This window comes from Dermacentor silvarum, chromosome 7, assembly GCF_013339745.2.
Source record: "Dermacentor silvarum isolate Dsil-2018 chromosome 7, BIME_Dsil_1.4, whole genome shotgun sequence".
NCBI classification, from domain to species: domain Eukaryota; kingdom Metazoa; phylum Arthropoda; class Arachnida; order Ixodida; family Ixodidae; genus Dermacentor; species Dermacentor silvarum.
In genome coordinates this window covers 92,059,399-92,073,752 of record NC_051160.1, presented here as the reverse complement: position 1 = coordinate 92,073,752, position 14,354 = coordinate 92,059,399, and the positions used below count along the sequence as shown (strand labels likewise).

Below are 14,354 nucleotides of genomic sequence, written 5' to 3'. Positions count from 1 at the left end.
GTGCTCCTCCACATCAACTATATGACCGCGTTTATGTTATGGACGCTCCTATTTTTATCCATCTATAAGTTTTACCCTTTTTTCACTGGCCTAAATCAACACAGTTATTGTTTTACTACAGAATGTTCTATTCATGTAATGTACATTTATATTTGTTGCTGCTGTTGGTAACAATTTTATGAGCAGTTGCAGTTTCTTTAGTTATCTTAGCATTTATCTGTGTCCTAGGCGGTAATACATAAAATTAATTAGGTAGTTAAATATGGGTGCTTAATGATATTCATACAAAGATAAGCAGGAAAAGGACAGGTCCCTCGTGACTGTCACTGTAGGTAGGAGCATTCCTCGTAGGACTAGTTGCTCAAATATAGCTATTGACAAAAAAGGACAAAAATTGATGACTTGAACGAGAGAGAATACGAGCACTTAGTATCGCCGAGATATGGGTTATAGACGCAATTCTATTATAACTGATGTGAGACCAAGACGGGTTTGGGTGCGAAATGGGCCTTTGCCAATTTCCATACCATTAGAGCTCTTCAAATGCCTGAATATACCATGCAGGCATCAATTAGGCAGGCGAGCCTTATAAGCTACAAGAAATGTATAGAAAATGACACGTAAAGTTATGAGTAGTCTAACGTGCATTGCAGAGCAGAAACCAGAGTTGTTTCTACTCGTACAAGCCATCGGAAGTAAGAAGCGAGCTTTCCTACGGTATTTCAGTGTCTTCTTTCAGCTACCAAAAGCTTGACAATAACTAAAGTGTTCAAGGCGTTTTCAGGCACTAGAGTTAGTTGTGCAAACGACAACCATATATAGCAACGTGCGCATGGTATTTGCCTCAAAGAATTTGTGCCACATTCACATGCGTGGCAGTAAAGTTCGCACCAGATTTCTATATTATCCGAAGAATACTTTTGGGCTACGTCGGATAAACTTTTTCCACCTCCAATTATATGAAGGTGGAAAGCGGGAGTCTCCTCATTACAGTCTATGACGTCACAGATCGAAGTGCACCAGCCTTGTGCTATCTAGAAGGCCTTGGCCAAGTGTCTGAACGCGCTCCCCTGCCTACGAGGAGTTCGTAACTCGATGGACTGCGCAGCGGTCTTCAATTGGACATTAATGCTTTCCCAATCACAACTCATAAGAACTGCTTGGTGTCCTCGACGTAAGTATATGTGCCGAGTGTGACCAAGTATGTCCTGAGTATCAGTATTGTTTCAATAAAAAAAGAATTACTGTCTGGGATTTCAGGTGCCTGAACCACGATATTATTATTAAGATGCCTCCGGTATAATTTTCGCAAGCTGTGATTTTTACGGGCACCTAAGTCACAGTGCACGAATGTTTCTGCATTGATGTGGAGCCGCTGTCGCTGGAATCGAATCCGCCACCTCAAGGGCACCTGTGAAACGCCGTAGCCACTGGTCTACCGCGGCGGTTTCACGCGACAAGTTCACTTACACAGTTGCGTATCAATCAATATTACACGCGGCAGTCGCTTTTTCCCGAAAAAAGTACACAACGCTGCACCAACGCCCACCAATTACTCGCAGAAGTGTAACGCAAAGGCAACTGACTACTACAACACAGATGGTCAGATAGGCGCTCTCATCCTAGACTGCTGTGAAAGCTGCTAAATTTTTAGGCGTTTAGGCCATTAGAAGTACAGGCCGCGGCCTCACCATATACACGATTAACACTGGAGAAATACAGCACCATACCCTATTACCATTTTTGTTTCGCTGGAGCCAACTTTTTAGAGAAGGTTTTTTCACTTCTCTGTAGCACAGCTCGCCTCAATCAAGATACACTCTGGTTTCATTTTGCAAACTTTTCTTATTTATCTTCATTCCGCTACTTTTGATGCCTACTTTAACACTTCTTTGTGGCTGACTTCAACTTTCTGTTGCCGACATTTTCACTTCTTGCCTCTCGTTCTTGCTTCTTTATCCGTATCCGTATCCCTTAGGCACATGTTCATCCAGTGGCACTCAATAATGTTCACGTACGTGGTGCAGGTATGCAGTGGTTTAAGTTGTCTATTCAAGAACATGACCAGAAGCCTCTTTCGTAACTATTCAATCACAAACAAAGTAATACATGACGAGAAGCCTCTTCGTTTTTGACCTTGTTGGCGCCAACTTGGGTCAATAGGTATGTCCAACAGGGTATTTACCGCTTTTAGGCAACTAAGAATAATCATTTATTGTTTCTTTTGTGTTGGGTGTAATGAAGGCAGCGTATGCACTCTATCGAATTATTATTCTGGGAACATATACTATATTGACGCACGCCCCCCCCCCCCCCCCCCCCGTGAACTTTATGGTGACGCCGCAAGAGGGCGCAGCGTGCTCTGTGAAAAGAGCAAGAAAGGAGACTATAGTTTCAATAAATGTGTCATACATGACCTCTTTCGGCGATCGAAATACGGTGTGTTGTTACATTGCTTCCTGCTTATTGCACAAAGTTGACTGCCATCCTGAAATGATTACTGCCAGAATTGTTATTGTATGTGTTATAAGGATATGGCCCCGAAAGTCATTGTTTCGTTGTTGTGTAGAATGACATGTAGCGGCGACCCAGCCGAGATGTAGCACTACCCTCAACCGAAATACACTGTCCGGATCGGTTGCCATATGTTTTAAGTCGACTCGACAGAGCTATAAATTTTTGTTGTAATCGCTTCATCAATATTCCCCTCCTGTTTTAATCTCTCCAAGCACTTTCGCACCTTTTGTCCATGGAACGTCCCAGAAGCGATGGTCAAGAGATTATTGCCGTCAGTTCAGGGCGACTACACAAATGCTAACTAAGGCAGTGATCTAAAGCTACGAAGCATGGAAATATGAAATGTCCAAAGCCTCAGTTAGCTGTCCGCAAGTATGGTGCTCCCGAGCCACCTTATAGGCAATATGTGGAAGGAAAGAACGTGCAGATCAAGTAGAGAACAGCAGTTTAAGATGGTGGTAAGTGGAATTTCAGTATATTTTAAGTAATTAATAATGATAACAGGTCCAAGACACCTGTTTGTTTCTGTTATGAGACAGGGATTTTTGGATCCTTTCAAATAGGTGCTATTCAAACACAAATTATACATGAAGTAGCATTAATTTTCACCTAGATGAAGGGAGCTGGCCACGTTGTTCTATCATGTGGTCATATCCATCATATTCTATCAAATTTTTAATTTATTCGCAAATCAGTCTGCTGAATTGGTCTAACTAACTATAACACTAGCCAATTTATATAGACGAGAAACTAAGTGCTCACCTTGTAGCCACGTGAAACCACGTGGACGAACGTTATTTAATTACATTCTTCGCTAAAAACAATGCTTTGCGTTGTGTTATCATGGCTTCAAAATTGTTGGTGTATTGTTTTAGAGCGACAGCTCTACTACACCACGTCTCGCAAGGTAATTCATCGCGTCGCCGTGACCTTGAGCCGCCGGAGCGCAAGTGTGGCAGGTATGACGTCACATGACGTGATCCGCTGCTGAAAGGTGTCGAAGATGCGCTCGCTCGGAGCCTCGCCGCTGCGGTACTGCGTGACTACGCGAAGGTTTAACGGCTGCTTCGCCGGCGCTTCGTCGCTCAGTCTCGTCATGGATGACACACTGGCTGGGCCGTCTGTACGTGCACTTCAGTGCGAGCGCCAGACCGAATCCAAGCATCCAGTATATACAGCTACACGGCAGGCTGCGAAATCTCAAGCAAAGGCAAAGTGGGCTGCTGAAGCACCGGAGCAAAGGGAGGGAAGATTAGCACGTTGTAGAGAAGCTTAACAAGCGCGGAAGCGTGAAATAACGAAACCCTGTGTGCATAGTCTTTGCAAAGCCAAGCCAAACAGACATTTCGCTCGTTATAACTAGGTTTACAAGAGTTAAACCTCAGTCAATTTCTTGTCTCGCTGGCGCGCAGCTTCATGTTGAGTCGCTTCCATAGCAGATATATTGCAACACTTGGCCTCGTGCTTTGAGGCAAGCAGGCGTATGCACACTCGGTGCCATGCTTTGCGGCGTAGTAAATCCGCGCTATCTAGGCGTGGAGCACGTTCGGTCCGTCAGTCTTTTACGCCATTGGATTGCGTTTTGGAGCCATGCATTTGTTGCACGTGACGCTCTGCGTAACGGAGGACTCTCTTTATACTTTCAGAAAAAGTATCCAGCACGCTTCGTAGGCATATACCGGGCGTCCCAAGGCAGTAACGTTATACCGACTTTCCACGCGTAACCTTTTTCACAGCTGCTCAATGCACAACGCGCTCCACCGCATGTGGCTTCCATATCACACATACCACCAGACATCAACTTTTGCCTTAACCCACACGTCATAGACCTCTTACCGCTGAGAAACTCAATGTTCCGCCTAAAGCAGTCCCCCCACTGAACCATCCAGCAGCAAATCTGGCTTGTAGGCAAGGAAAGCTTCACTTTTAAAAAGCTCATTTGTTCTTGTAGTCACGAGGGCCATAGGATAATTCTATACATATTATGGCGCCTTCTTATGATTCACTTTGTGTAAGCTCATTTGTCATTGTATTGACAAGCAAGCTAATATAATTCTATACACATCGCGGCGCCTTTTTATTAGCCCCCCCGATCAAATGCACCAGCAGGACATGCGCCACATGAGATCGCGCATGATTGACCGTGCAGACCGTGGATGATTGTTTCACTCCCCCAGCCGTCCTTGGTTCTGTCCTAACAGCCACGCAGTCCGACGCCTTACTGGCTGTCTTGGCGAAGCACAAAGCCTGTTTCGATAGATGTTCGCCTTTGTTGAGCCAAAGTTCTGTGGTGCACACCTCATCAAAACAGATGGTTCCGCTAGAATACGATGACGCCCCTATCGTGTATCGCCGTCCGAACGGAAGGTATTCAAGAACAGGTTGCTGACGATGCTTCCGCGGAAGATAATACGACCTTCATCTAGCTCCGGGGCCTCTTCCGTGGTTCTGATAAAGAAAAAAGATGGCTCTGTGCGCTTATGCGTCGATTATCGAGCGCTCCATAAGATCCCTATATATATATATAGTAGGCAGGCTGCTTGGCACACAGCAGTTGCCTCAACAAATTGCTTGCTGTGCATTCGTTATAGGACCCCCCAGTAGACGATGCTACTGCGTTGGAGTATTCGTCACCATTCAAACCTATTAGATCACAATTCCAGCATGTCTACTAAGATTGTACGCGGTTAATAATAACAGAAATCGTGCAATTATTCAAAAGCTGCGCTAAAACAATCGATCGTACGTGCATGTCGTTCACCATTTTTATTGTAGAGTTATTATTTCGCATAAATGACCCCAATATTTAGAATGTGATGGTACACTCCAATACAACCATAATGCAAAGCAACATTTGTCATATAAAAATTATAGTCAGCATTCAATTGAGCAACAAGTCTCCACTTAAAAGCGACCAGAACATTTATTACTCCAACTAAAACAACGTTGGCCATCTTTAAAAATGCAATGTCCTATTGTTTATGAAAAGAAATAAAAGATGCAGAGCCAAATGGCAAGGATATCTCGCCTCTTCAGTTCAGCACTTCTGTCATATTAAACTGTTCCCCACAGTTGGCTCTGTCGTGAAATAGATCAGTAAGTGGTTGCAGACATAGCCTTTCAATTGCGTTGAAGCAGTCATCTTCATCGTTGTGGTGGGCGTCCACAACTCCCCATAGGGCACATAGAAATTCCCCTAGAGTTCAGCATGAAAAAAAGGTAAATACACATAGTAAGCCAATCACAATTGAATCCTTCAGAATACTCGAATGCCATAACGACGTGGAATTGGGCCAGTTATAATCAAAATTTAGCAGATTAGGCGTGAAAAACGTAACATTACCATACACCGGCCGACTGGCTTTAATGCTGTTTGCATAACAGCAACAGATAAACCGTGTACCCTAGCTAACGTTAGCCATGTTAGTCAAAGAAAAAAATGAATAAAATAACGCGGTGCCAGATACATTTATAAGACCTACGGTGTTCGGACATCAGAGGTATGACAACCTAACACAGTAGGTCTCAGGATCGTATCTTCCACCTCATTTTATTGCGATAGCTATGTTATGGACACTCCAAAGCAGATTTCTGCCGTCGGCGTCGCCGTCGTCGTCGCCGTCGTCGTGAGGTTCCGTATGACGTCAATGGAGATGAAATCGTCACCGCGCGATGATAAGTGGTTCTTGAGGGAAAGGGAAAGGTTGGCGCTATCTTCTGCAGCCCTTGAGGGAGCACGGCTCAGCGCCAACCGCGCGCCGCCGAACGCTGTATGTGCGAGTGAAAGGGCGCGAGGGACGCGCGCTTTCGCGGGGAGTGAACCCACGGCGAAGAAACGCGCGTTCGGCGCCATGCTCCCTTAAGGGCTGCAGAAGTAGGCGTCTCTTTCCTCCTTTACAATCACCATATATGTAGAGCAAACGCGCCTTCTTCCGACGCGCGAAAGGCCGTGGGGGGGGGGGAAGGGAGACGACGTTTTGCTGCGGCACCAAGTGCCTATTTATATCAGAGGCTCCGGCAACAGTCACCAACGCCGCATGCATTTTGTCTGAACGCGGGAAAAACACCGACGGCGTCGACAACAGTTCTGCGTGTTGCCGGTACTGCTGCATGTCCAAGTTTATACAGCTGATAAAGCTACTATCATTACTCCGTATATAGCTCTCTACAAATTGCTATCGCAATTGATGCTTCGCCTTTCAGGTGAAACTGCGACAACTTTTTTTTAACATTTTTTTCGTTGGCCAGCTTGGTTACGGTTAGGTGGGCTATCCTACGTACGCATAAAATCACAATCAAGGCGAAACAATTTAATGCAGAACGAAAAAATACAGAATGCCCTTATTTATATTTAAATGTTGATGAACACTAAACCCATTTCAAATAAAACTACGCACGTTTTAATATTGCACCTCCATTTTCTTGCCTTGACAATGTAGGCGTCCTATAATTATCTGTTTAATGCATACAGGTGCCGAAACATACACAGTGCACCCTGCTTCAGTAATGTATACGCCGCTGAGCGCGCCTATGTTAACTTATGAGTGAGAGCCGTGAAAAATATGTAGTACAAAAAATGTGGTTGATCCCTCTTATATAGGAATCGGTATAGAACACGAAAGTGAAACGTGTCTTCACAGAAGTAGTGTAATGTTTATTGCACATTGATATATAATGTCTATTGGTGTTTTGTGGCTAAAGCGCCCTTAGGCGTTGATGCACCCACGCTGACGCCTGGTGGCACGTCTCCTCCATCACGACTACCAACGTCGATGACCATGAGCAACCGTCGTGCATATGGAAGCTGCACTACGCTGCACACGCTAGCACAACGCGAAAGACGAAGCACGTAACTGACACACTAATACAACGCGCAAGACAAAGAACGTAACTGAATCGTCACCGAGTCAAATCAGCGCGTACAGCGCGTCGTAATTGCAGCCTCCGCGATCAACTTCAGAAACATTTTCAGAGCTAATTGCGGAGGCCACGCTCCGCTGTGCTGAGTACGGTGAACGCCACCTAGGTGGCGTTGGTAGTGCTTCTTGATGCCAGCGTCCCTTCGAATGCTGGCATCGAGGCGTCGTAGTACTGAGACCACCGAAGCGTTCACTGTCGGTGCGCGTTAAGGCCGGAATACATGGAGCGAATAACCGGCGTCCGAGCGAAGAACTTCGTCGGGCGGCGAACGTCCGACGGCCGGCGTCAAGAAATTTGCCGTCCGCAGCCGATCTGCCTGTCCAAACATTTTCGTCGGGCGAACGCCGCCGCCGGAAGCGTCTAGCGCGCAGCGGTGGACGACAGCCAATCAGGAGGCACTAGTTCCGGTCGCAATGCATGCTGGTGTTTCGCGCGCGCGCGCCTTTTCGTGTCGTCTGCAATCGCGTTGGTGTTGCCGTGTCTGCATGTCTCTGCACCGATTGAGTAGTTCCTAGTATGATCTCTCAGGAATCGCGTTGTATTTGTACATCCCATATCCGCTGATCTGCGAGGAAACAGACAAGCAGTGCAAGCTCTCTACAACAACCTTCAACAGAAATCTTCTGATCTCAGAGGCCACATGCTGTCGTCATGCCTATCTCCCGACTTCCCCGATAGATGGCGTTGGCATCGGATATTTCTTTCGCTAGGCTTAGACGCGTTCGAAACGAGAAGCGATCTCGAAAACTACTCAAGGTTATCCATAATACTCTGTCGTCGAAGCGGCCTGAGACTAAGCGAAAGCCGTTTACGCAGTCATTTGCTTCCAACTAAGTGAATTCTACAAGGACAACGCCAAATTCAGTTCGAAGCGGGCGGCCGGGACCGCCGCCAACACGGCGGCCAACGCGCGGCGGCGTTCGCCGCATGTATTGCAACACAGCAAACATCCTGCGTCGTGTCGCCGCATCGTTACTTGACGCGTGAAGTTCGTCGAGAAAGTTCGCTCCATGTATCCCGGGCTTTAGTGTCATAATGCAGTACTTCTCTTTTCTGCTCATAGGCGGCGGCACCGCCCCGAGCAAGAGCGCGGGTACACGGAGGAGTGTTAGATATATAAGGCGCGTCTGTGTAGCTCTCTGCGAATGCGTTTGTGGCGCAATGGGTTAAACGCTCGGCGATCTATCGTCGCGGACCGAGAGGTCGTGGGTTCGATTCCCAAATTTTGCATGTTTGTGGAACTTTTTCTTCTGGTTTCTTTCTTTGTATTATGTTCTATGACGTATTTCCGTGACGGAAATACGTCAGTGAAGTCTTGGTGGACCCCGGAATAAAACACTTTCGTGTTAAAAATGCTTAGAGAATATAGGTTAACGTGAGAATTATTAAAATGTTCTGCTCTCCTGCTTTTCACGGCAGTAACGCTACCATGATACTTTTGGCATATACCACAATTAAAGCCTTGTTCGAACGTGCCTCATTCGTTAATTTGACATTGTGTAGAGAAACGATGCCTAAAAAATGACTTAAGACCACGTATTTTGCATGGTGTACCAATAGCTTGAGCCACCACTTTTCCTAAGCACGAGAACTGTAGGTCTAGCAGCCTAATATATGCGTCAAACTCACCTGAAACAACTACATGCTTACTGCGATATATAAAAGCAAATGCCCGGCAACAGGACAAGATGAGAACAATCGAAAAAAGCCATTCATGAAGTTCTTCACGAATAATTATTTGTAGAAAAGTTCCTAAGCAATGGGCGCATAATATATGAACATGGTGCAATAAAATAGCAGGAATAGTGAACTTGTGTAGACGAAGCACTGTTGAACTGCGGCCAAAAAATTTTGTAACACAACATGTAGGAAATTTCCAGCACTGGTAAGCAAATGGCAAGGGCAGGAAAGAGCCAAACCTATTTTACAGTTTAGGTGAAGGAGTAGGGGGGGGGGGGGGGGGGGGGGGGCTTTTCAACACGGTTGGCACACTGTCTTAGGTCCGCAACCATTATTGCACCCTGGAAATAGGAGATAGGTGCAGCTCCCTCTTGTAAACCAGCCGTGTAAATTGCGGTATCACAAAACAAATTGCATTCCCAAACTTTTGGAAAATTTACTGCGGGAGACTTGGGGGAAATTGCAATGTCTGGAAACGTATCAGTGTATATCAAAAGCAATACAATGTTTGACAATGGAGTTATATAGTGTGCGTTTCGTAGGTGCTTTGTAGATATTTATGTAATTGAATCTACTAGGAATAGTGAGGGTTGCTTTGCTAAATTGCTAAATATGAATTAAAATACGCAGTAAAAATGGGAAAACGTACAGCACAACCGGCTTGCACTGCGTAAAGATGATACTTTAGTTTGTACTTGAACTAGCGAAGAGTCATGAGAACGAGGCAATCATTATAATTTTAAATCGAACTTCAAACTGCTACTCATTATATTATTTTCTAAATTCACGCAACGCGACGTGAGCGACAGGTATTTCCTTAAAACAAGTCACCAGTCACACACGCACAAAAAAAAAGAGAATACAAAAGTGTTAATGCTTGCTCGTAGCAAGAAACTGTCTAATATATATAAGTGTACTTTATGCGACGAATGGAAACCCCCAATATGCGGCGTCGGTTATTCTTAACAGCCTCTTCACAAGGAGATAGCAAAAGTTCATACTCGGCAGAAACTACGGCAGAAAAATAAAAATCATGAAATTGCCAGCGTTTCTTACTAGCAGTCCTACACATCTGGTAATGGCTAGTGCTTCCATCTTGTATTCGAAAACAAGTTTTCACATGCGAGTAATAGTAGCTAGTTACAACAATGTTCCTGGAAACACTGCTGAGTGTGCAGCTGCAAATCGGGCGCCAGAGTTGGAAGCAACAACAAATCTTCTTCTTGCACCTAGTGAATTACGCTGGCCCCCGAAATAGATAACCTGCCATCACGGTAAAAAAAAGAAACTAGTTTGGCTAGCCGTCCTAAAACTTCGCAGTTTTAATGTATAGGCAACTGAAAAAAATTGCGAATATCCGCCAAGCCTAGAGAGATGACAGAAAATTTTAGCATTTACTGAATCGCCTGAGGCTTTATACAGCGTTATGCGTTACATTTCTTTGCAGGATAAAAAATGCCCCTAATCTGCAGAGTACTTGTGGCAACTCACAGGAAGATGTATGGCCTCTCGCATGTTTAACTATATCGCGCGAGCGTCCATGACGCATCATTTTAGTGTCCTTAAGCGGGGATAATCAGCGATAGTTAAAGGTACACCATCTTCTCGAGTACCCAAGGAACAAAATTTCAAGGCGAACAGTAAGGACAGAATAAATTATATTAGAGCGTTGACCATTCAACCTTAAGAAATTTCTCCAACCATGGCCAACAACGCGGCCTGAGAGTACATTGCTTGGCACATCAATTTTTTATCTTATGAGCCAGCCGTATCTTATGTGTATAATAAACCATCCTTCTGTTATAGATAAATGTGTGATGCATGTCGAAAATTGCTATGTTGGCAAATGTTTATGGTATCTTAGGTATACGTATGATGAAGGCACGGCGTGTGCACCCGTCTGTGAAACTGTAAAGTTCTGTATTTGTTCTCGGAGAATTCGAAGTACTTGTGTACATATGCAAATGTACACGTGATTATCTTCGGTGGGTTCCCGGACTCATGTACATAGCCTTGTATAATTCCTGACAGTCGGTTCTGGAAGAAACATTTGTGCAACACTTTGTTGCAAATGCTGTGATATTGTTTTTCTCTACCAATCGACGAGGAGCTGGCATATTTCCCTAAAGGCACCAAGCTCGCCTTTTACACCACATCGATTAAAAGCGCGTATATTCTACTTGTCTTAATGCATCAATCTGCATTGAAGCCATATTTATTGTAAACTCAATAAGTTCAATTTGCGCCCATTGAAAGCTTAAGATGTGCCTGATCGAATGCATTGAACCAAAGAGCGAAACTATACGAGTTTTGTTACAATAGAAGCTGCTCAGGTTCACTGTGAGTCTGAATACCTATACACAAAAGCTGTATGACAAACTTGTGCCAAGTATACAATGACGTCACTAGTAAACCTGCACTAAAATTTCGGACAAGTGAAAATAGTACGGAGGATGGATTCTGTAAGAGTCCACCTAGTGTACATGTCAATTTCGTCTGCTGTTGAACTTCTCATTGGCAGGGCTGGAGTGCGCTTTAGCAGGAGGGACGAGCCAATCAGCACTTCAGCTGCAGACGAAATTGACTGCCCAAATAGGTGGACTCTTCCAGAATACCTCCCCAGGTTAGATGATTTATTGTCTCCAGCGCGATGTACGAGGATGCCATTGTTTGACTTTGCGCACGTTTTTCTTTATTATTGTCCCAATCAATATTGTCACGCTGTGCGTGAATGCTAAAAGAACGCAGAATATTAACAGTGATAGTTTACACGGCTTTGTTCATTGTCGACTGATTTGAAGCTTACGCACCCCTGAAACGTTATCAGGAAATAACACGTTGTGACACTTGTGGCTCTAACGAAGGTTGTACAAAAATTTAGTTGTTACAACTCTCTTATACAAATACCAGACCATGGACTCCAGTTCGCTTCTAACAATTTCGTTAGAGACAATCGGGCAACAGGCACTATTCTCCGCAGTAAATTCAGGAATTTTGCGTGGCAAAACACCAATATAATTATGAGGCAAACTATTGCGGAGGTCCCCGGAATATTTTTTTTCTAATAATGTCACTTTCCGTCTACTTTGTCAATACGAATTAGGGCTTGTAAAACCATCATCAGCCTATTATTACTTGCACTGCAGGACGAATGCCTCTCTCAGTGATCTCCCATTACCCGTGTCTAGCGCGACAGTTGGTACCAATTTGCTCAGGCACATTTCCTAAAATCTTCACCCCCAACAAATTTTCTGTCCTCCTCCACTGCGCTTCCTTTCCCTTGGCACACATTATGTACTTCTAATGGTCCACAGGTTATCTGCCCGATGCATTACATGGCCTGAAAAGCTCCATTTTTCAGAGCGCAGCTCTTAGGCACCCATTGCTGCGGCGAGCGTCGGCGTTGTCCCTAGGCGTAACTGAGCGAATGATCACCGCGAACTATGAAAGAGAACGCCGAGCGCAGCGTGAGAAGAAATGCGGGGTGCCGCGCAAGACGGGCGAATACCGCTACGAGATGGCGCCAGAAGCGGGCGCCGTCTACGCATCCGCGGCAGCGGCGGTGCCGGCCGAGTGGGGAAAAAAAAATAACCAGACAGTTCGCATTCTCGCATAGCGTTCGCAGCAAGCGTTTCCAGGTGAAGATTACGGTTGCATAAGCTGCCCGGCATCGGTGTGGGCGGTCTATATAGTATAGCGTCGCGCATCGCGGCTCTGCCAGTCGGTGCGGGGATCAGCGCGATGCCACAATACGTATATCGCGAAATGAAAACACGCGCAGAGCTGCGCTCAAATTTCGCATTAGGGAGTATCGTAATCATCGGTGAATTTTTTTTCTCTTAATGGGAACTGGAATACGGGCTATCCCCGTTTGCTCTTCATCCACACTGCTCTCTACAGGGCCGTTAACGCTACAATGTAAACGAAAATACCCCCACATGGGAATTATAACAAGGTGATGTGCGCTATGTACTGCCATCGTTGAATATTTACTCCGATGTATGGGAGGAATAGAGCGGCATTCCCCCGTTTCACTCCGCTCACTACCTGCGGGAGGATAAGGGCGGACGTGACGTGATTTTACTCCGCCTTCAAAATTTTTTTCTCTGCGGGAACTCCGCACGGGGAGTTCTAAAGAACTCCCCCGCCGGAACAGGTTGCTCACGTGGTGCTTCCCATAAGGGTGTGCGCCGCGCCAGCGACCGGCCGCGTTCGGCGGAGTCGGCGGTGCTCGTGGCTGACGGTTTGTTTACATCTGTGAAGTGTTGTTCCGTGCCAGCGTTTCGCCGATTTTCTTTCCTATACTTCCTTCCAGAAAGTGTTATAGGCGTGCCTGAAGCTCACTGTATCTCACATTTATGTACGTTAGCTGTGATCACTCTGCTGGCAGCGATGAATGCAAGAGCAACAATTTCAAGTACGGAAATAGGCTTAGGAATGACCACGAAGCTGCCGGTTGACTCGTGATGTCGGCTCAGGTTTCTGGCTGTGCTTTTGTGTTGCCTGACCTTGACTTGTGTTCTTCAGTGTGTGAAATACCACTTTTATGTTCTTTTGGGTATATGCTGACAACGTCCGGTGTAAAGTGCCGCGTAGCAATGGCAACAGCAGCCACTGTTCGAGGGACCACGTCCGTGATAGCCGCACATGAATGCCATATTCCGACTTCGTTACTGTGCTGTGCTGCCAGTAAGTAAGACCGTGGTGAAAGAAATTCTTTTTATGAACCTGTGTACGGATATCCTCGCCCAGGAAATACGGTAGGACGTAAGTACGTACTGTGAATAAGGCTTCTTACTGAGCGATGTGAATCGAATTGTTATCGCGCAGTTTTGTTTTGATCACGTCGTTGCTTCGGATATTGCGTTAACATGATGCTCCATCAAAGATAATGATTTTGGAGCATACCTGCTGGCTCCGAGCGTGAGGATTCGTTTGCCACATCAGCGATATAGCTCCGTTTCACAACCGAAAGACATTGCTTGGACGCGGAGCAAGTAGTGCGGTCAAAAAAATGTATGACTACGCAATTTTCGGTGTTACGTGGGCTGGTACGGGTCATGCTAACATGTAATAAATTATTGTCCCGCCACCATTCTTTCGCACGAAGCTAATTTTGTCTTGAAGCGCGCGCACGTACATTTTTCATGCGTATACCTGTAACTAACACACTACTTTTTGGCCGCGGACGTCAGCAGTGTGCGAAGTGGCTTCAGCGCTCACAGAATGGCATTCTA

The 14,354-nt window shown here is 45.5% G+C and overlaps 1 protein-coding gene across 2 annotated transcripts in view; it reads right to left on the bottom strand.

The window, feature by feature from the left end:
- Positions 1 to 5,462: 5,462 nt before the first annotated feature.
- Positions 5,463 to 14,354, bottom strand: part of LOC125946866 (uncharacterized) — a 37,419-nt gene continuing 28,527 nt past the window's right edge. For both annotated transcript variants that reach the window (XM_049670977.1, XM_049670978.1), the window contains one exon: positions 5,463 to 5,713. In XM_049670977.1, the coding sequence (XP_049526934.1) occupies positions 5,550 to 5,713 (164 nt within the window). In that variant the 3' untranslated portion in view covers positions 5,463 to 5,549. The remainder of the gene's footprint in view (positions 5,714 to 14,354) is intronic.